We start from the raw sequence: 20,615 nt of genomic DNA, 5'->3' as shown, positions 1-20,615 counted from the left end.
AATTGCATGATTCATCTATACGTTGCTTTGGCTTTCAAACATCAAAAACAAATGTTAAACAAGTCGAAAGGTTTATCTGTCACTTTCATTAGATGGAAAATAGACACCAACACGCATTTGTTGAACAGAAAGCACTTATCTCCCCTATATCCAATTCCTTATGAGTCCAACTCTGCTAAATGTCTTTCATATTTGATAAAAAAAAAAAAACTGGTAAGGTGTGTTTAGAGGTTTTATTTACAGTTTCAATTGGTTATAATAATGCCAATAATTAATGACATATTGTCATCATTGGCTTCATAAATTCTCAATTACAAATGTATCCATTATTATCCTAGTCATAAACGGAGTTATATAACAATTGTGTCCGATATGGAAAAAAAGATGTTGTGCCATCACCAGAGTTGTTCCTTTGAATCTAAACGATATTAATGAATATATGGTTCGTTAAAATTTGATTTTTAAGGTTTGTTTAGAAATAACATTGTATCTTCTTTATCCGTTTCAGTTCATGTCTGTATAGTAGCGTTATTTGATTTATCATTTTAATTATACTAACCTGGATTGCCTTTATTAATGATTTTATATAATCTAAAAATGATTTCCATATTTGATAATGAGAGTCACATCAAGCAACATTATAATAATTCCAGACAAAATTAAAGGTCTTTATGCAATGTCTCCCTTTGTCAATTGTCATAAAATAATGAAATTTCTATCTGTCCAGTTTAATGACCGTCGCCCACTGGCCCAGGTCTACAAGAGACAGCAAGACTTACTAAATGGCCATACTTGTTCAAATCTCAAAGAATAATCAATCAGAGTAGAAATTATTCAACTTCGATACATGAAATTTCAACCTGAGTTTACCAATTTTCAACGTGGTTTAATATTATTCTCCGAACCTTACGCACTTGCAAGTTTAGTCCTAGAAGTTACGAATAATGACATGAGGGATTATAGTCGAAATAATTGATTATAAACTTAAACTACAGAACGTAAACTTTAAATTGACGAGGTGTCCTATTTTATAATTACAGACAATATAGGTGCCGTGTTAATTGACAGGGTTTAAATGTAAATACATTTGACCTACCTTGCAATCTCCCAGAACAACAAGACACATCAATATCGTGGCTCTTTCAGGATGATTTGCAAATTCAGAGTAGTAAAGACAATTAATTGGCGAATCACTGAAATTAAGATAAAATTATTACCTTTTATATTATACATCAGTTACTTATACTATCGCAATCCTTTAGATTTATATTTAATTTAATGGCTTTGCGTGCAAATCACGCTAAATTGTGACAAATAGCAATTAGCAGAGTATATGAATAAATTCCTATATTATTTCTTAGGACGGATTTTGCTAGCTTGACGAATGAGCTTTGGGTCGCTTCCATACTCAGTTATCGAAATTTGACTTGTTTATTGAGTCCAGTTTATCTGAAAAGTCCTTCTGTAGGAATCTCTTAAGAAAACATATGTCTTTAATGTCAGAATAACAATCATATATTATTTGTTGCAAGCTAAAGAACAGAAAACTCTTGAAAAACTTTGAACACCAGTGTTTCTATCCTTGCGACGTGCCGATGGACGTAAGTTGTTTAGATATTTTGGCATTCCCTATAGATCCATATAGACAAACCACTTTTTCTTCACTATGACCCACAAGTCAAATATAATGATTATAGTGTATCTCTTAAATGATTTTGATATTTATGACTAGAGAACGGTGACAAATCTGAAATTTGTTGATCTCTAACTGTTCTGCAAAGTTAAATAATGGTAAAATATTTCTTTGTGGTCGACCTGCTTATTAAGGATTCCAAAGTAAAGAGAGGCCAACAGAATTAACAGTTTGAGTTTTACAATAAGTTTCACTATCAACCGTTGACTATTCAAGGTAATTGTTGATTGGTTGGTGCGAAAATTTAAAACTCAAAATCATGATCAGATGATATATGAAATACGATCCGAGTAACTTAAGCGAAGGCTTCTTAAGTCCCTCCACGATAAAAGAAGCTATGAACATGATGAAGGTGAGAGACCGTCCGTCTCTAGCGTACAGTGGACTAACCCAGAAACATACCCAGAGACTCAGCGACTGCAAATGTGTGTATTTATCGCTTTGCTATCAAGAGTTGAATCTCTATCTCACATGATTTGTTGATTTCAAGTTTCAGTCAAACCTCCGAAGAAAAGCACTGATCATTTTGATTAATAAATACTTCACCTTGCCGGAACAAACTTGCAATATTAGATAATGTATAACATTCGAGCATTGTTTAGTATGCAGGATAAGAATAAATTCGGCTGATTTCGACTCTATAAACGCCAGGAGTAACTTGTTACTCGCTATATAATTTCATTTAGTCGCGATCACTTGATGAATATTAGCAATTCAGTTCATACAAAGCATCACCAAATATATTCATAAACCTAGGGTTGTTTGCTATATCAATTAGTTAAAAATAACATGAGTAGTGAATGGGGATACCGTAGGGACTATAGGGCATACCATTAAAAACACCCTTGGGTCAATATAGGGACAATGTAAATTTAACATGGGAAAAATGGCTGGGTCAATATGGGGACAAGGGGAATTGAACATGGGAATAGAGTGTGGGTCTGTCTAGGGACAAGGAGAATTGAACATGGGAATTTTTTTAAAAAAAATAAAATAAATAGGGCTAGGCAATTGAAAGTCGATCTCTTTTCGAGAGATTGGAGTGGCCCTGAAAAGGGCCGTTGGGTTTATGTTAATATGCCCTTAACATAAAGGGCATCTGCGGCATCTTCTTGTCCTCAAGCTTCGTCTTACTGCAGGGCCATAAATCAGAGTCCTCTTGAGGCATCCTTGTCTCTCCACATACACTCTTCGTATCCACAGACTGGTGTGTAGTATGTCCGTCCTGAACATCATCGAAGAAACAAGGGTTGATGATTCGACTGTGGTCCACATCTTGAGGCGCCGAGAACAGGTGAATCAATGCAGTGAACTGCGCTTATTTATAGGTAGAGGAAGGATTGAAACGGATTGAGTTCATTGACCAATCCAAACACGCGTTACAAAATTCAGTCAGCTCGCATCCAATCCGAAGAGAGCAGTCTGTAATGTCACCTGGTCTATATATATTTGCTAGCTCCTGTGCGCAGTCAATTCATGCGACAGTTATTCAATATGACGGAAACTCAGAAAGCGATCAATTGGGGTGCACCAGCAGTGGAGACCACCCAAGGGAACCCGGACTTACTTTCAGAAGAGGTAAATTGGGATTTTGTGGATTTTCTTACCTCGCAAGAATTTGTTCCGGAACCTTCGTCACTTTCTTCATTACCACACGTGGAAAATTTTAGACAGATACATAAAAAAGAATTGGAGAAATTTATACAACAGCAAAAGGAAGCGGAACAAGCTTTTCTCCTACAGCAACAACAGCAAGAAGAAGAGGTAAGAAAAAAACAGCAACAAGAAGAAGCAGCAGCAAAGAAACAAGGGTGTGAAAATCAAACGGTCACGGTACTGTTAGACATTTTAGCGAAGTTAAGAAGTCTGAAACAAATGTATCAGACTTCTTTATTACGACCAATGAGAATACGACCTTCCCGAGCTAAACACTCCAACCCTGTGACTAAGCCTACCGTGCCACAATTAGTGATTTCAACCAATTCATCGTCATCATCATCAACAGTACGCAGTCCAGAAGTAGGCCTTGGCCGTGGCAAAGGCTTAAGGCAGTTAAAGTTGATTGCTTAAACTCACTCCTACACCAAGAAAAAGGCCATTTTCAGGGCCACCCACGTCTCTCGAAAAGAGATCGACTTTCAATTGCCAATAACTAAAAAAAAAAAACGTTTTACCCCTATAGTACGTGTCCGTGTATGAGTGTACGTTCTTATTTTAAAATCAAAACTCAAAGACACTTACCTTTTTATACCTAATTTATTCTTTTATTAATATTTACAATCCAATTCACAATTCTCAACATAACACTTTAAAAAGTTCATTCACCTCTTCTGTCTCATTGTTCACATTTTCTGTTTTTTAAATTTCTTCACTGTCACAGTCTTTTCCTCCTCTTCCTCCTCACTTTCTTCCCTTCTTTTCTTTTCCTGTTTCTTTTTCTTCACCTGTCTGCTTTCTTCCGCCTCTTCTTCCTCTTCGTCTTCTTTCTCTGAAGAATCCCTCTCTTCTTCTGACTCCTCTTGTTTCTTTTTTGGGCAATCTGGAGACCAGTGTCCTTTTTCTTGACAATGATAACAGGTATCTTGACTTTTGTCTTTTCTATCCCCTTTTTTTCTTTTTTGACGGTCTGGACACTCTGAAGACCAATGCCCTTTCTTCTGACAGATATAGCAAGTATCTTCACTTTTATCTCGCAAGGAAGGAGAGTAGTCTGTCGGCTGGTCTGAAGAGAATTTTCTAATGACCCCTCGCAAAGCTCTGATGAAACGTTCGATGTGGGTAGTCTCTTCCATCGTTCTGCTCGGTTTTGAGAGTGAAATGAATAGTGAAAGGACAAGACACACACCCTTTTATATACGCTGGTCTGCCATGACTATAAATTAGTCCATGGTCTTTAAATTTTAGTCATTTGACTTTTTGCAGTCAAGATCAAACGATTCAATTCATTCGAGAAGAAAGAAGAAAGTAAGAGGCAGAAACGTGATCTATCGCCTCGTACCAGGGCTCTAGTCTTGGCACAAATTCATGACAGTGATTTTGAAGAGGACATGAGTGAACCAGAATTCAAACCCAGAGAGTCTTCCTCTAAACAAAGTTCAACATCCTTAGTCAACCCTGAAAATTACTATTCCATTCGAGAGACAGAAAAGCGCTCCTCTAGAAAATTTAGAACCACGGCTTACACCTACACGGTGAAGTTTAAAAATTTCAAGTCCGACGTACCGTTAGAGAAAGCAGAAGGGTTCATCACTGAGATGTGGGATTCTTTGCTTACCACACTCAAGCGACAATGTCAAGCCAAAGAAGACGATCGCTTGAGACTTTCCATACAACACGACGGCTTGAAATCCCCTGTTTGGATCGATTTTAGCAGCCCTGCAGAATTGACCCCTTCCAAAGTCATAGACAAAATTCAACACGTACAACAATCCAATGACCAGTTTGACATCACCGACGGAAAAGCCACACTGTTTATGACCCACGTGTCTCCTCCTCAAGGGACTGGACGCAAAAAGATGTTATTGGTGAACGACCTTCGCAGCATTAAGCGTAGCCTCGTCCAGATTCACAATCCTCAAGACCAGATGTGTTCAGCCAGTGCTATTGTGGTGGGACGAACCTATGCCAACAAAAACGACACGGTAGAATGGAAAAGAGCCTGGGAGAATATTCAAAAATCGAACCGAGCCAAACAACGAAGTGAAGCATAACTCCTGTTGCAACAAGCCGACTTGCCCAAAGACACACCCTGAAGCATTCCTGAAATGCAAAAATTGCAAGATGTCCTAGCTCCACGCTACACCTTGAAAGTGCACCCTCAAGAAATGCGTGGGCCTCTGTTGTTTCGAGGGAAAGACTTTAAGGATGGAAAATACATTCACGTCTATCATCACGATGACCATTTCGATACCATTACCAGTATCACCGGATTCCTGGGATACGGTTATTATTGTGAGAAATGTGACTATGGCTATAACAATCGAGAGCAACACAAGCATTGTGGATCGAAATGTTGAAGGTGTTTGGCCTCTCCACCCTGTCTGAGCGAAGGACAAAAACCAGTGCATTGTTTCACTTGTCTGCGCACGTTTGTCAGCCCTGCCTGTTACCAACAGCATTTGAAAACGCAAGGTTCACAGAAGAAATGCGCTTGTCAACTGCTGAGATTGTGCCCTACGTGTGGACAAGGCATACGTACCAATAGTGCCAAGGCACACGTATGTTTAGGAAAGAAATAATGTCACATTTGTCATCACATCGTGGACTTGGAACACCATTGCTACGTGCAAAAATACCAACCAGAGAAAGAGGATGGACACAAAAGAAAGGCAATTTCATCTTTTTCGATTTTGAATGCATGCAAGAGACCGGTATTCACATTCTTAATTTCTGCGTGGCTCATCGAGCGTGCGAAAAGTGCATTCAAGAAATTATCGTGAGTCATTGCCCTTATTGCAGTAAGATTCCTGGAGGGCGTGAAAAAATATTTCGGGGACAGAACACGCTAGCCGATTTCGCTCGATGGGTCTTAGACCCCATCGACAAGACGTGGAGCCACGAGGACATCGAACGTTACGAAGATTGTCATCGTCATGCCACGGTGATGGCTCACAATTTCTCCGGATACGATGGACAGTTTCTTTTGAGGTACTATACAGAACATGGCACCAAACGTCCTAAAGTGCCTTTGAACGGAGCCAAAATCATTTTCATGCAAGTGGGACAAGTACAGTTTAAAGATTCGATGAGTTACTTGGCCATGCCTTTGAATCGAATGCCTAAAACGTTTGGAATGACAGAAATGGCTAAAGGGTACTTTCGTCACTTTTTCAATACGGAAGCCAATCAACACACCGTTCTACCCCATTTGCCTGAGGCTCACTATTACGACCCCGACAACATGCGTACCGAACAACGAGAAGCTTTCTACGCTTGGTACCAGGCTCACGCCTCCGACCCTTTCGACTTTCAGGAAGAAATGCTAAAGTATTGTCGTTCCGACGTGGACATTTTACGGCGTTGCTGTGGAAAATTTCGAGAAATGTTCATGGAACACGGAGGGGTCGATCCTTTGAAAGAAGCTTGCAATATTGCCAAAGCGTGTTCCTTAATGTACCGCCAACGATTCATGCCTGAAAACACCGTGGCTGTCATCAGTCCTCAAACGACCAACTATGTCAAACGTCAATACTCGGTCAAAGCCCTACGCTGGTTACGTTACTTGTGCGACAAGGAAGACAAGTCGATTCAGCATGCCCGCAACGGAGGAGGAGAAAAGACCATCGGAACGCATTCGTCGATGGCTGGGATTTAGAAAACCCCAAGATCGTGTACGAGTTTAACGGTTGCTTATTTCACGGATGTCCCGTCTGTTACCATGACAGCGGTACTAAAAATCAGTTTTTACAACGAAAAATGGAAGACTTGTACCAGGCCACTTGTCAGCGACGCCTAAAGTTAGAACAGCAAGGATACCAAGTGGTGGAAATGTGGGAACACGAGTACGATCACCGTTTGAAAACCGATCCCGAGTTTAAACGACTCGTGGAAAGCTATCAGTTCATGGACCCTCTGAACCCGAGGGATAGTTTGTACGGAGGAAGGACCAATGCCACCTGTTTGCTGTACCAAGCCGACGAAGAGAAAGGAGAAGAAATCAAATACTTGGGACGTGTGTTCGCTGTATCCCTACGTATGCAAATATTGTCGCTTTCCTGCAGGGCACCCACAATTGTTAACGGAACACATCGACCTGAAAAACATTCTACAATACGAAGGCTTGATCAAGTGCAAAGTTTTGCCTCCCACGAACCTATACCATCCCGTCTTACCTCACCATTGTCAAGGCAAACTGATGTTTCCTTTGTGCCGTACTTGTGCCGAAACGTGCAACCAAGACCAGCCTTGTCAGCACATGCAGGAAGAACGGGCCTTGACAGGGACGTGGGTCAGCGTAGAATTGTTCAAAGCTCTGGACATGGGATACCAACTGTTAGAAGTGTACGAACTTTGCCACTTTCCCAAGACAGAACAATGCCACAAGGGTGACCCCACGCAGAAAGGCATTTTCGCAGACTACGTGGATGCCTTTTTGCAACTGAAGCAAGAAGCCAGAGGCTATCCTTCCTGGTGTCACACTCCCGCAGACCAAAAGACATTCAAAGAGAAATACCAGGAACAAGAAGGCATCACTTTAGATCACATCGAGAAAAACGAAGGCAGGCGATCGTTTGCCAAAGTGATGTTAAATTGCTTGTGGGGCACAATGGCACAACGCCCGTGTTTACCCAAGACGGAATATTTGACCGAACCTTCCCGCTACTTCCAGATGATTCACGACAAAACTAAATTCATGAAACACGTGGACGTCGTTCGCGAAAATTTGATCTTAGTGAATTACGAAGAAGATCTAAGACGACCCTTTTGGAAATGTCATCATTGCGGCTTACGTGACAGCTCATGATCGCTTAAAATTGTACGAAGCTTTAGAACTGTTAGGGGAACGAGTCCTGTACTTTGACACGGACAGTTGCATTTACATCCATCACCCGAGTCAACATCACCCTGACATCGAAGGAGACCGTTTAGGAGCCAGGACAGACGAGTACACCGACGACAAGATTCTAAGTTTCGTCAGTGGTGGTCCCAAAAATTACGGTTACGAATACCGGGACAAACAAGGAGAAGTGCACACGACGTGTAAAGTATAAGGATTGACTCTGAATTATCGTACCAGTCCTGTGGTCAGCTTTGGGGTATTAAAAGAAGCCTTGCAGTCTAGAGAAGATGAACACTTTAAAGTGATCACCTATCAGCCCAACAAGACTGTACGTTTACCCACTCACAACATCGTCAGTCGACCCTTGGAAAAAGTCTATCAAATCGTGTACCAGAAGCGAGTGCGACTTCCCAATCATTTCACCTTACCGTATGGGCACGTCGGTATTGGTCTGTATATAAAAATGAACCCTTGGCAAGATCGATAATTTATTGTGACTACCAAGACCAAGCGAACAAGATGAATACTTTCAGAGAAACACAAAACAAGTTCAGACAGGCACAATTCAAGTTTGGGGCTTCTGAAGTGGAATGCGATTGTGAGCCTTGCGATGGGAACGATGCTGTACGCTGTGACCTTAGTGATGCCGTAAAGCATCATGGGAACTTTGTTCTCACTGCCCCTATCATGGAAAGTGATGCTGTGCGTGTCAAACCTGAGGGATGCGAAAGCGATGCCGCTCGTCCTCTTGGACATTTTACTGGGTTTCGTTTTAAAGGTGAATGTCCACCTTCATGTCCACCTCCGTACGGATGTCATCCAGCCCTGAGCAAACTCCTGTCCATGTCACTCAACCCTCATCGAAACGAACCTGTGAAAGACGAATGTTCGTTTCCTGTGCGTTTGTCGGAATAGTACGACTTTGAAAATCGTCTTCAATCGTTCAAAGGGAAATGGCCTGGGAGGACCGACCCCCGAAGAATTAGCCAGAGCTGGATTTTTCTACTTGGGCGAAGGGGATAAAGTCAGGTGCTTCAGTTGCGGTGTGTCACTTCACCACTGGGAACCGCAAGATTCGGCCTATCTAGAACATGCTCGATGGTCACCGAATTGTCATTACTTACCCTTAGTGGGATCGAGACATTGAAGTAATTTACCATGTCGTTGACGAAGAAGAAACCAGATTGGTTAGGAGTCAAATGTTGGACATCACCGAGACCAGTATTTAAACTTCATTTCAAAAACGATATTGAATCATTACCTAAAGAACTGCAAGAGAAGATTTACAAGGAAGTTTGGCAGGGACTTGCCATAGTGAAATCTCAATGGGTGACTGTAGAACTTTTGTGCCGAGAAATTCACAAGAGGAAAGTGAAAAAAATCAACCAGTGTATTAGATTTCTCTGGGTCAAGTGTGCATTCGTCCTATTATATTACTCTAGACCGTTTACATCAAAAGAGTTCAGTGACATTCTTGGACGTTACCCTGAGTGGCAGTGGTCAGAAATTACTCACTATGTGGATTACTTTTGCTCTAGGAGAAGATTGTGAATTGTACGGACTGACCTATTCATGGATACTTTACAAGAGAACATTCGTGCTTTGCCTGTGGAGTAGAGAGAACGCATTTACCAAGAACTGGTCAAAATTCAGGTGAAACGTAAAGAACAATTGCATCCTTTACGTCACCGGTGTTTGAACCACTAGTACCTGAATGCTATACAAGGACTGATTGAGTTGAAAGTGTTCCATCGGACAGACATTGATCAACGACCACCTGGTTTTAAAAAGAATTGGTTTGGTATTGATAATTCTATCTACTACATTGTAAACTTACTGGATCCAATTCCAGAAGAAGAGTTAACGAATTACCAACATCTTTTACGCAATGTCAACTTAGTGAAAGAGGAAACTTCTGAACGAATTTTAATGTGTAGATTAGTGATTAAACGATTTAGATTCGACAATGAATTAAAACCATGTCTGTGCAAACGGTACATTTATTGTGACAGAAAGAGAATTTAGTATGACCTATTCATGGATACTTTACAAGAGAACATTCGTGGTTTGCCTGTGGAGTTGAGAGAACGCATTTACCGAGAGCTGGTCAAAATAGAAGTCAAACGTAAAGAACAATTGCATCCGTTACGTCACCGGGGTTTGAACCACTGGTACCTGAATGGTATAAGAGGACTGATTCGTCAGAAATTGTTTCAGTGTTCAGACCTTGTTCATCACTTTCAGTTATTGAATGAACTAAATGTTCGTAATTTTAGTTACTTCGAGATTCACCTAGAGCAACGTATTGAGTAAGACGAGTTAAACGATTACCAACATATTTTACGTGGAATCTGCTTAGCGGAAGACGAAATATCTAGACAAACTCTGAAGTGTAGGTTACAGTATGCAAGATTTAGATCCCCTACTGGAGAATGAAGATGTCTAGTTAGAAATTACCTTTATTGCTTTCGAAATAAAGAGACTATAAAATCAGGAATCCATGCCACGGCTTATGTCACAAGTGATTGAACAGATACCATGGAAGGAACTCAATGACCATATTCAAACCGTGGATCATTACCATCAATTATTACAAGAACTGTGTCCATTCAATTTGGGACGACGCATCGTGTGTGTCTTAGCGACTTGTTTTCTGGGATTTCGTTTACCAGCCGATTACTTGTGGACTCTTTACGATCAGTACTTACCACCCCAATGGCCTTAAATGGTCACGAAAGATTCCTTTTGCTTAAAGCCTTGCGTTTTCATCTGGATACTTCTCGACCTCAACGGGAAAAAAAGATTCGTCAACTTTTAGCTACCGAAGACGTGTATGACGATGTGTGTGTCGCTTGTGACTTACACCCCCACTGGACAGATGTTCGTGACTGGAAAAAGGGGGGTTTTGAGGCTTGGACACAAGAAGTGGCCCATTATGCACAAGAGTTGTTCAAGGAAAAAAGTTACTTTTCAACCTGTGTTAGTGACAGTGCCAGAAGAACCCGTCACCGAGAACAACCACTCGCTTCAGGACAGGACTGTCATGGACATTCCTGAAAGGTCATTCCGGGAGGACACTTGTGTGACAATACCTCATGTAGAGACTGTAAGAACATTACACACTGTCCCTAGGACATCTTGGTTACCCAAAACACGTTGTACAGAGACTTGTTTATAATCCACTTTGATCGTGTTGATGTGTTTTTTATTCCTGTTTTTAACTATTTGGCTTTTATGTATTTTTGTCTTTCGTGTTGTTCATATTTGAAACATTCAATAAACGTGTCCTGAAAAAAGTATATAAACTCTCGTCTTGTTTGTTTTCGTGTCACAAGTGACATTCCTAACACTATGGCTACTTCTGCTGTCTCTACTCCCTCTTCCTCTACTGTCAAAGTCATCGACGAACACTTAGATCGTGCCAGTTGGGAGGCTTTGTATCTTCGCCATCCCTTTAACATGCTCAATGCTGGACCTAGCGGTTGAGGCAAAACCGAATTCGTCAAACGTTTGATCGAACATAAACATCATTTGATCGATCGACCACCTCAACGCATCGTGTGGTGTTACAAAGAGTGGCAATCGGCATCCAGGCTCTTGCGAGAAAGTCAAGGCGATTCCATCGTGTTTGTGGAAGGCATTCCTAAAGAAGACGACGGCATCGTCTCTGACTCCCGTCAAACCCATTTGGTCATTTTCGACGACATGTTAGGAGAAGACGAAGAAGAAATTAAACTGTGGTTCACGCGCAAAGGGCATCATCGTAATGCGAGTGCCGTTTACATCACCCAAAATTCGTTTCAACAAAGTAAAGCCCATCGCACCATCAGTCTCAATGCACATTACGTGGTCTTGTTTAAAAGCCCTCGAGATAAATCGCAAGTGCAAGTCTTAGAAAAACAGTTAGGAACGCCTTGGCTGACTCAGGCGTACGATGATGCCACTCAAACTCCACACGCCTATTTACTCGTCGATTTGAAACCTACGACCCCCGATGATTTGCGTTTTCGTACCCTCTTGTTTCACCACTGATACCAAGACGGAGGGCCTGTCCTGTACACGTCTCCGTCCTCGACTTAATTTCACTCAACAAAAAAATCTATAAAAACCTCAGACACTTTTCGTCTGTCTCACACAGTTTGAACATGCCGTCCCTTCAATCACATCTTCCCGTCAAATTGATTCGTGCCTTGTATGGCATCAGTCGAGAAAAAAATCCACAAATACGGGCTCGTGTCCTAGAAGCTAGTCTCAAAGAAGTCATACGATGGTTCACGGTGACGGCACGTTTATTACTACAAGGGATCATTCAGATTCCTCATCAAACCAAACGCTTTTTTGATCGAAACAAAGTCGCTTTGACCCAACAGGCCGATCATCGAAACTCAAACCAAAAAACAAATCATTTTGAAACCTGGAGGGAGCGGTACTCTAGGAGGGGTCATCATTCGCTCTCTCTTAAGATGGGATCTAATGCCCCCAAAGTTCTCCCCAAGAAAAAAGTCAAACGAAGCTCCAAGAAGAAAAAGAGCCACGGTGTCAAGACCAGGTCCCCAAGGAGACCTGTGTATCCAAGAACTTCTCCAGTGGCGGGACCCTCCTCTTACCAGACACCACCCCGGAAAAAAGAAAAGAAGCCCCCAGAAAAAGAAACAGAGAAAAAGTTCCCAGAAAAAGAAAAACCCACAGAAGAAAACTAGTCGCAAGAGAGGCACTTCGGCCAGGATGCAACCTTACACTCGCAAACCACGACCTGCAAAGGCGGTGACCGCGTCTCCGGTAGCCTCAGGTTCATTCACTTCCCCGTTGATGTCACCAAGAACTGAAGAGTACTTGGAGACGTTGATCACACCAAGAACTTCTCCGTTGATAACCGCAAGAACTTCCCCAGTGGCAGGACCCTCCAATTTAGGTAGCAGTGGCCGCTGCTCACAAAGTACCTTCTCCCAAAATCAAAGTCCAAGAGAGATCTGGCATGTTACAAAGTTTACTGGATTTGTCCAAGCAAGAACTGGCTCGATTTAGTCCGTTGCGTACCCCTGCACGACGTGTCATGCCTGTCCTGAAGTTGATACGCCGTAAAGACAACCAGTGGCGACACGTTCCGGTATAAAAAAGGCCTGTGACTAAGTAGGGGTATCAGTGTTTTTGGTGTTGAAGACTCAAAGATGTCACCCTCCAGAAAACATCCCTCTTCTAAAATCCAAGGAAAGAAAAGGAAAGGACTGCCTCCTCGTTTAGTCAAACATGGGGACATGTTATCTGTCCTGTCCAAAGCTTCTCCACCCCTACGAAAAAAACTCATTCAATCATCCTCCAAAGAGGTCATCGATACCGTGTGCGAATGTTGTTTGAATGTCTTGAAAGGCACGATCCCTTTGTCCAAACACCAGAAACAATGCTTAGGCAAACATCGTCACGTTCTTCGCCAAAAGGTTCAAAAGAAAATTCCCATCGGACAAAAGAAGAAGATGTTGGTCCAACATGGAGGCATTTTACCCCTCTTGTTAGGTCCATTGCTGAAAGGAGTCTTGGGAACCATGTTGGGAGGACTGGTGGGAGCAAGATAAAAAGGCCCTCTGGAGTCCCAAGATCTCAGAATCGACCTCTGACAACCCCACGGAAGGACGAAAACTAGCTTTAGTGCCTTACAAATGATGGATGGAATACCATCGTTGGCAAGAACAACGCACCACGCATTTACCTCCCAATCCCAATTTGAGCGAGATGTACCAGTTACAACACGAATTGCAGTCCTTGATGGATCGCCAAGATTTGTCCGAAACAGAAAAACCGCAAAAGTACGGTCAACTCTTGCAACGACTACAACTCTTTCACCAGAAAGCTTTAGACGAAACAGCTCTACCCACTCTGAAAGATTTTAAGACCTTGAAGAAAAGTCCAGCACCATCACCAGTACCACCACTACCAGTGACCAAGACTGAAAAAGGAGAAGAAGAAGAAGAAGGCTTTCAAACTCCACCAGAAAAAGTACGCAAGTTAAAAACACCACCTACCTCCAGAATTGGATGGATTAAACAGATGATGACCATCCCTTCTTCATCACAAGAGAAAAAGAAAGTGAAGACAGAAGTGAAACAAGAACCAATATCCCCTGTTCTGACATCCTCCTCTTCGACACCTATTGCCGGTCGCACACGCAAAGCATTGCAATCCAAGAAAATACCCCAAAAGAAAAAGAGTAGCATTCTCCAAGAGTGGGTGCCTTATTAACAAACAAACACAAAATGGAAAAAGTGTTAGCCAGCATTTACTACGATCCCTCCCATCCTGCAGGTTACGCAGGAGTTCAAAAATTGTATCGTGCTGCCAAAATTCGACTGAAAAGTCTCCGTTTACCTCAAGTACAACGATGATTACAAGAACAAGCTACTTACACTTTACACAAACCCATTCGACGCAAGTTTTCCAGAAGTCCACCTGAGTGGAAGGCATCGATCATCAATGGCAAGCCGATTTAGCCGATGTCTCTCATTTGGCCAGCTACAATCGCGGCTACAAATATTTGTTTTGTGTCATCGACGTCTTTTCCAAATTTGCCTGGGTCGTACCCTTGACTTCCAAATCGAGCTGCGAGTTAGTGCGAGCCCTGCAGCGAGTGTTGAAACAAAGCGGTCGTCACCCTCTTCGATGGCAAACGGACAAAGGCACCGAATTTCTGAACCAAGCTTTCCAAAAAGAATTAAAGAAACGTGACATTCATTTTTTTAGCACCGAGAATCCTGAAACCAAAGCCAGCATCGTGGAACGTTTTCAACGCACTTTGAAAGAACGCATGTGGAAATATTTTACGCATCACCACACTCTGAAGTACATCGACATCTTACCGCACCTGGTGCAAGCGTACAACCAATCTTACCATCGAAGCATTGGACGTGCCCCGCAAGAAGTGACTCCCGACAACGAAGTGCTGGTGTATGAGCGCCTGTTTGGTACATCCCCGACGAGGGCTGTCCCCAAGAAAAGCGGACTGTTGACCGTAGGAGATTGGGTACGCATTGGCAAAACCAAATGCACTTTCGACAAAGGTTACTTACCTAACTGGACGACCGAATTGTTTAGTGTCACTGGACGAGTAAATGGCCGTCATCCTGCCGTCTATAAATTAGAAGACATGAACGGAGAAGTGCTCAAAGGAACGTTTTATTTGCCCGAGTTACAACGTGTCACCAAGAAAGAAGACGACGTGTACGACATCGAAAGCATTCTCGAACGCAGAACCCGTAAAGTGGGCAAACGATGTGTCAAAGAAGTCAAAGTACGTTGGAAAGGATATCCACCCAGTTTTGATTCTTGCATCGACGCTTCGCAAGTCATCGACTATAAAAAGAAGTGACCATCATGCCCTTTCACACAGACGAAGCTACGTCGACCGCTCCTTCACCCAGTTCTTCTCTGCATGATTTGCAAAAACAACCCTTGTGGGTGTGGTGTGGAGAACGTGTGCCTAAAACGCAAATCGTCTTTTTCTGCCAAATCTTCGTGGTGTATTGTGCCATCGGGGCAGCCATTGCCAATTTGAGTTTGCAACAAGGAGACAAACAACTGTGGACCATTTTATTGAGCAGTTGCATCGGTTACCTGCTTCCCAATCCCTCCCTGAAATTCTCCTCGAACGGGAACAACGGGAACCTTGTGTCCAGTGCCAGTGGCAGTCACCACTCCAATAACAATAACAACCCCATTTTGGGCGGAGACACGCCTCTGACGTCCAGTAACCCCTCGGACAGCCACAGAACTCTGGAATTATGAGTCACCAAAACCAATTTTACTTAACCTTACCCAGTGACAGTTCCATGGAGGTGTTTCCCAAGAACACGTTGTGCTGTTACACAGCCAAATTACCTCAGGCCATCCCATTAGATCACGAAGCTCATTGGGAAGTGGCTTTGGTAGAAATGATTTACCCAACACAAATCAAAAACATCACTGAAACTCAAAACACTTTTGACGTCGAAATTCTGGACCAAACGGTGCAGCAAACCATGATGACCACTAATCAACAAAAATCACTTCCGAAGACCCTAATACCCCGCAGCAGCAGCAGTGACACTTCTCCTCCTTTTTACGTGTATCACTTTAAAATTACCATCAACTGTCTCACCGTCTACTCATCAAATTTGAAAGTGAGGAAAAAAGTATACGTATTAAATTTTGCCCTGAATTGTATGACATTTTTGGTGGAGACCTCAATATGGTCACGGATAAGCACTCAAAACAAATTCACATGGCAGACACTGACAAAAACGGGCATTTTGCGAGGTATTTTCGTTTCCCGGTAGAACTGAACCATGGACTGAATTTGATCTTCGTGTATTCCGATGTGGTGGAGTACAACGTGGTGGGACACACCTCCGTGCCGTTACTGCGTGTCATTCCTTTCAAAGTGAATTCTGCCACGAACACTGACGAGGAAGGTGGAAACACTTATCACGTTCACCGCGAATTTGTACATCCTCATTATTTGCCTGTCAGCAAGTCGTATTTGGACACGGTCAACATTGCTATAAAAGGAGATTTGAGACAAAATATTCCATTCACCAAAGGAAAAGTCACGGTGAAACTCCATTTTCGAAAACGGTTCTCTAGCGACTCGTAATTCATGTATCCAGTGTACCGAGGGGTTGCTCGACAGCGAGGACACGGTTTAGCAGATATGTTGAAATCAGCCTTTCGTTCGGTGGCTCCGGTGTTGAAACCGATGGTGACACGCAGATTGCATGCCTTGAAAGATGCCGCACTGACGCAAGGCAAAGAATTTCTCCAAAATGTCATCATCGACAAACAAAACCCGAAAGAAGCCTTCTTGAGGGCAGGTAAAAACGTATTGTTGCAAACGGGTAAAGACATTTTAGGCCGACGAGAAACACCTATAAATGCCCTGCACGCTACCGAGTCAAGCATTCAGCAAGGACAATGCAGAAAGAGACGACGAAGAAAGCACCCTTTCACCAGACTTCACACGTCTAAAGCTAGAAAGACAAAGAAAAGAAGAACCGTTCGAGACTTAGACGTTTCTGATTATTGAGAAACAGAAAAAAAATGATGCACCGAGAGTCTTGCTCCTGTTCCAAGTCGGAACTGGATCTGTTTGCCATGCCCCCCCCCCCACCATGATGACGATGCAAGAATCCCAGTGGGTGAAATTTCACCCTGTCTCCTCACTGGCAGATTGCGCTCCCATCGAGTTTGAAATCAAAGGACAGCCCGAAGATTACATCGATCTGAACAGCAGTTACTTGTACTTGAAAGTCAAAGTTCTAGATAAGGGAGGAGATTCCATAAGCGGCGAAGAGAAAGTAGCTCCCGTCAACAATTTCATGCATTCCTTGTTCAGCTCAGTGGACTTGTACTTGAATAACAAACTGGTCAGTAGTAGCATGGATACTTATCCTTACCGTGCCTACCTAGAAAATCTCTTGACGTACGGAATAGATGCTAAGAACACCCATCTCAATGCTTGCGTGCTATGGGAACCTGACGAAGCGGGCGATTTTGATAAAACAGGTCTTAGTAATGACCCCAAAACAAAAGCAGACACCAATGAGGGATTTGTAGAACGAAGAGACAAAATCAAAGATGGAAAGAGTTTAGAACTGATGGATCGTTTGCATTTGGACGTGTGGTTGCAAGAGAAATATTTGCTGAACGGTGTAAATGTTCGCTTGAGACTGAATGGTAGCAGTGCTGCTTTCCATTTGTTGGCTGATGCTGATGCTACTACTGGTGGCAATCCTAAAAGCAAAATCGAGGACGTCAAACTCTACGTACGACGCGTGGAAGTGTTACCTAAAGTGGGAAATGACATCAGTCACACTTTGAGCAGAACGACCGCCAAGTATCCCATACGATGTGTGGAAGTGAAAACGTTCACCATTCCCACTAACCATCATTCCATGATCGAAGATCATCTGTTTCAAGGACAGTTACCCAAACGTTTAATCCTTGGTATGGTCAAGAATTCAGCCTTCAACGGAGCCTTCACTGAAAATCCTTTTAAGTTTAAACACTTCAACGTGAAGAAAATCGAAGTCAGTCGCGATGGCAAGACCTTGTGTAAAGACCTTTCGAACCGGACTTTGATCCCACGAAGATGAATTACTTGAGATCGTACTTGTCCCTGTACGAAGCCACCGGGCAGTTAGAAACCAACACCACTCACGGCATTACGTACGAAGATTACGCAGGAAGCTATGCTTTGTGGGCTTTTGATTTCACCCCTGACCAGGGCAGCGACGAGGGACATTTCCACCCTATAAAATCCAGCCAGATTCGTGTGGAACTTCAGTTTGCAGAACCTTTACCCAAGACAGTCAACGTTATTCTGTATGCAGAATTCGATAATACCATAGAAATCAACAGTTTGAGAGAAGTCATTCTAGACTATTAGAAGCTATGGAAGACTTATCCCTCTTTACCAGTGGAGAAACTTTAGACATGGAATGTAAGGAGACTGTGGAAGAAGAAGTTATCATGATGAAATCCCGATGGCCAGAACAAGAAGCGCATTTAGTCTCCTGTTTTGCCAAACACTTGGTCGAAAAAATGACGGAATTGATCAAAAAAGATTGCTATGGATGTCAAAACGATCATCCCAGTCAAATTCAACAAGATAAATGCCTGATGCTGAGTCAAGAAGAAAAATTGGACGAGTATCTGGACGAGTCTCATCTCGGACGAAGTCGTGTTGCATCAGTGGTATAAAGACTTGCATGAACATTCTTGTCCACCATTAACCACTCAAGAGATCCATCGCATTGAAGCTCTCCTGAATCAGAGTGGGGAGACGAAACGAAGAAACGGTTATTTGTCAGACATTTTCAAGCAAAAAGTCAGGATCGAATTGATGACTTATTATTACCTGTGAAGAAAAAAAACACACAAAAAATGGATACCTGGGAACTTTATTACCTTTTGAACCACAGTTCGTACACGGCTTCTTGGAATCCTGTCGTCTGTGCTAAAGATGAACTCCCTCATCGCAAACCTCAAGACCATCTAGCTTATGTGATCAACACGGACGACAGTCATCTCCCAGGAACCCACTGGGTAGCCGTCTACTTTCCTCAAGAAGGATGTGTGGAATATTTCGATTCGTATGGATTGCCTCCTTTGGAAGACGATATCATTGACTTTATGAGAAGAAATGCTCAGACCACCCGATTCAATAATGTGAAATTACAAGGCACAGATTCCTTGGTGTGTGGACAGTACTGTGTTTATTTTCTGCATCATCGCAGCCTGGGCTATTCCTTAGAACATTTAGTGACTCATTTTGATCCTCGTTTTTGTTCTAGAAACGATGTGAAAGTAGATCAATGGTTTTGTGACCATTATGCTTATCTTTTGTCTCAAGCTAGGAAACGTAGTGTCCATCAATGGCCTAATGACTTCCAAAGGTGGAAATCACAATTTCCTTCACAACGTTGTCAGCTCTGTCCAAAATAATGTGTTAGTTGAGAAAAAATGTTTGTGATTTGAAAAAAAATGTTTGATGTTATATTGTTGGATTATTGTTAAAAATGTTATAGTTGTTTGTTAGTGTTAAGTGATTTTTAATAAAAAAAAGATGTTGTGTTTTGAAAAAATGCCTTTGTCTTTTGTTTGGCTATAGGAATCTTGATTCATGCTCTTTGACTTCTTACTATCCCTCTCATGACACTCATTGAACGTTGCGGCTCGAAAACCGTGGAGGGATGTTTTCCTTCACGTCCGCGCTTTGACTTTAAAGCCGGGGTAGCCTCCAGTCTAACCATCCATTGTCGACTCATCCTCCTACGAAGATGTGCTCCAAACTAGCTAAGCTAAACGAAGCCTACGTGAATTTGCATAGGGTCAGACACAGTCTGATACCGAAGCCAGAAGAGATAGAGAATGTGAGAATGTTAAAAGTCACTGAAGACCTGATAGAAGAGCTCTTCAGAGAAGAAGTGAACAGGGAAAGAAGAATGGACAGAGAAGTACAGACTTCAGAAACAGCAGAGAGAGCAGCAACAGCAACAACAGCAGCAGCAGCAGGAACCTGAACCTGACAGAGGCTTTGTCGATTGTCGTATCGACACCAAAGAGTTCTTCTTCTCTTTCCGAAGAAGCAGACCTATCGTCAGAAAGTCTATCATCAGAGGACGTCGCATTCTTAGAAACTAAAAGATCGCCCTAGCTTCAACTTCACACAAGCAAAAAAAAAACAGCCCTTTTCAGGGCTACCCAATACTCTAGAAAAGAAATAACAATCGATTTGCCAATGTGTGTATGTAGAGTAGTGTGAATATAAACACTAACTCTTTTCTGGTGTGATTGTTTGTGTTTGTGTGGATAGTAGATAATGATCATATTTTTTGCTGTTTGACGTGCGTGGAGAGTAGATTTGGGGCTTGATTTGATTGCTTTGCGTATGTGAAT

General features: G+C 42.4%; 1 protein-coding gene across 2 annotated transcripts in view; it reads right to left on the bottom strand.

Moving 5' to 3' along the window:
• Nucleotides 1-20,615, bottom strand: part of LOC149776246 (protein mono-ADP-ribosyltransferase PARP15-like) — a 46,433-nt gene that overhangs the window by 20,259 nt on the left and 5,559 nt on the right. For both annotated transcript variants that reach the window (XM_089942288.1, XM_089942285.1), the window contains exon 3: nt 1,097-1,193. In XM_089942288.1, the coding sequence (XP_089798414.1) occupies nt 1,097-1,193 (97 nt within the window). The remainder of the gene's footprint in view (nt 1-1,096; nt 1,194-20,615) is intronic.

This window comes from Sinohyriopsis cumingii, chromosome 18 (assembly GCF_028554795.1).
Source record: "Sinohyriopsis cumingii isolate HCF-2022 chromosome 18, ASM2855479v2, whole genome shotgun sequence".
Taxonomy (NCBI): domain Eukaryota; kingdom Metazoa; phylum Mollusca; class Bivalvia; order Unionida; family Unionidae; genus Sinohyriopsis; species Sinohyriopsis cumingii.
The sequence above is the reverse complement of the archived record's forward strand: the minus strand, read 5'-3'. Positions and strand labels throughout refer to the sequence as shown.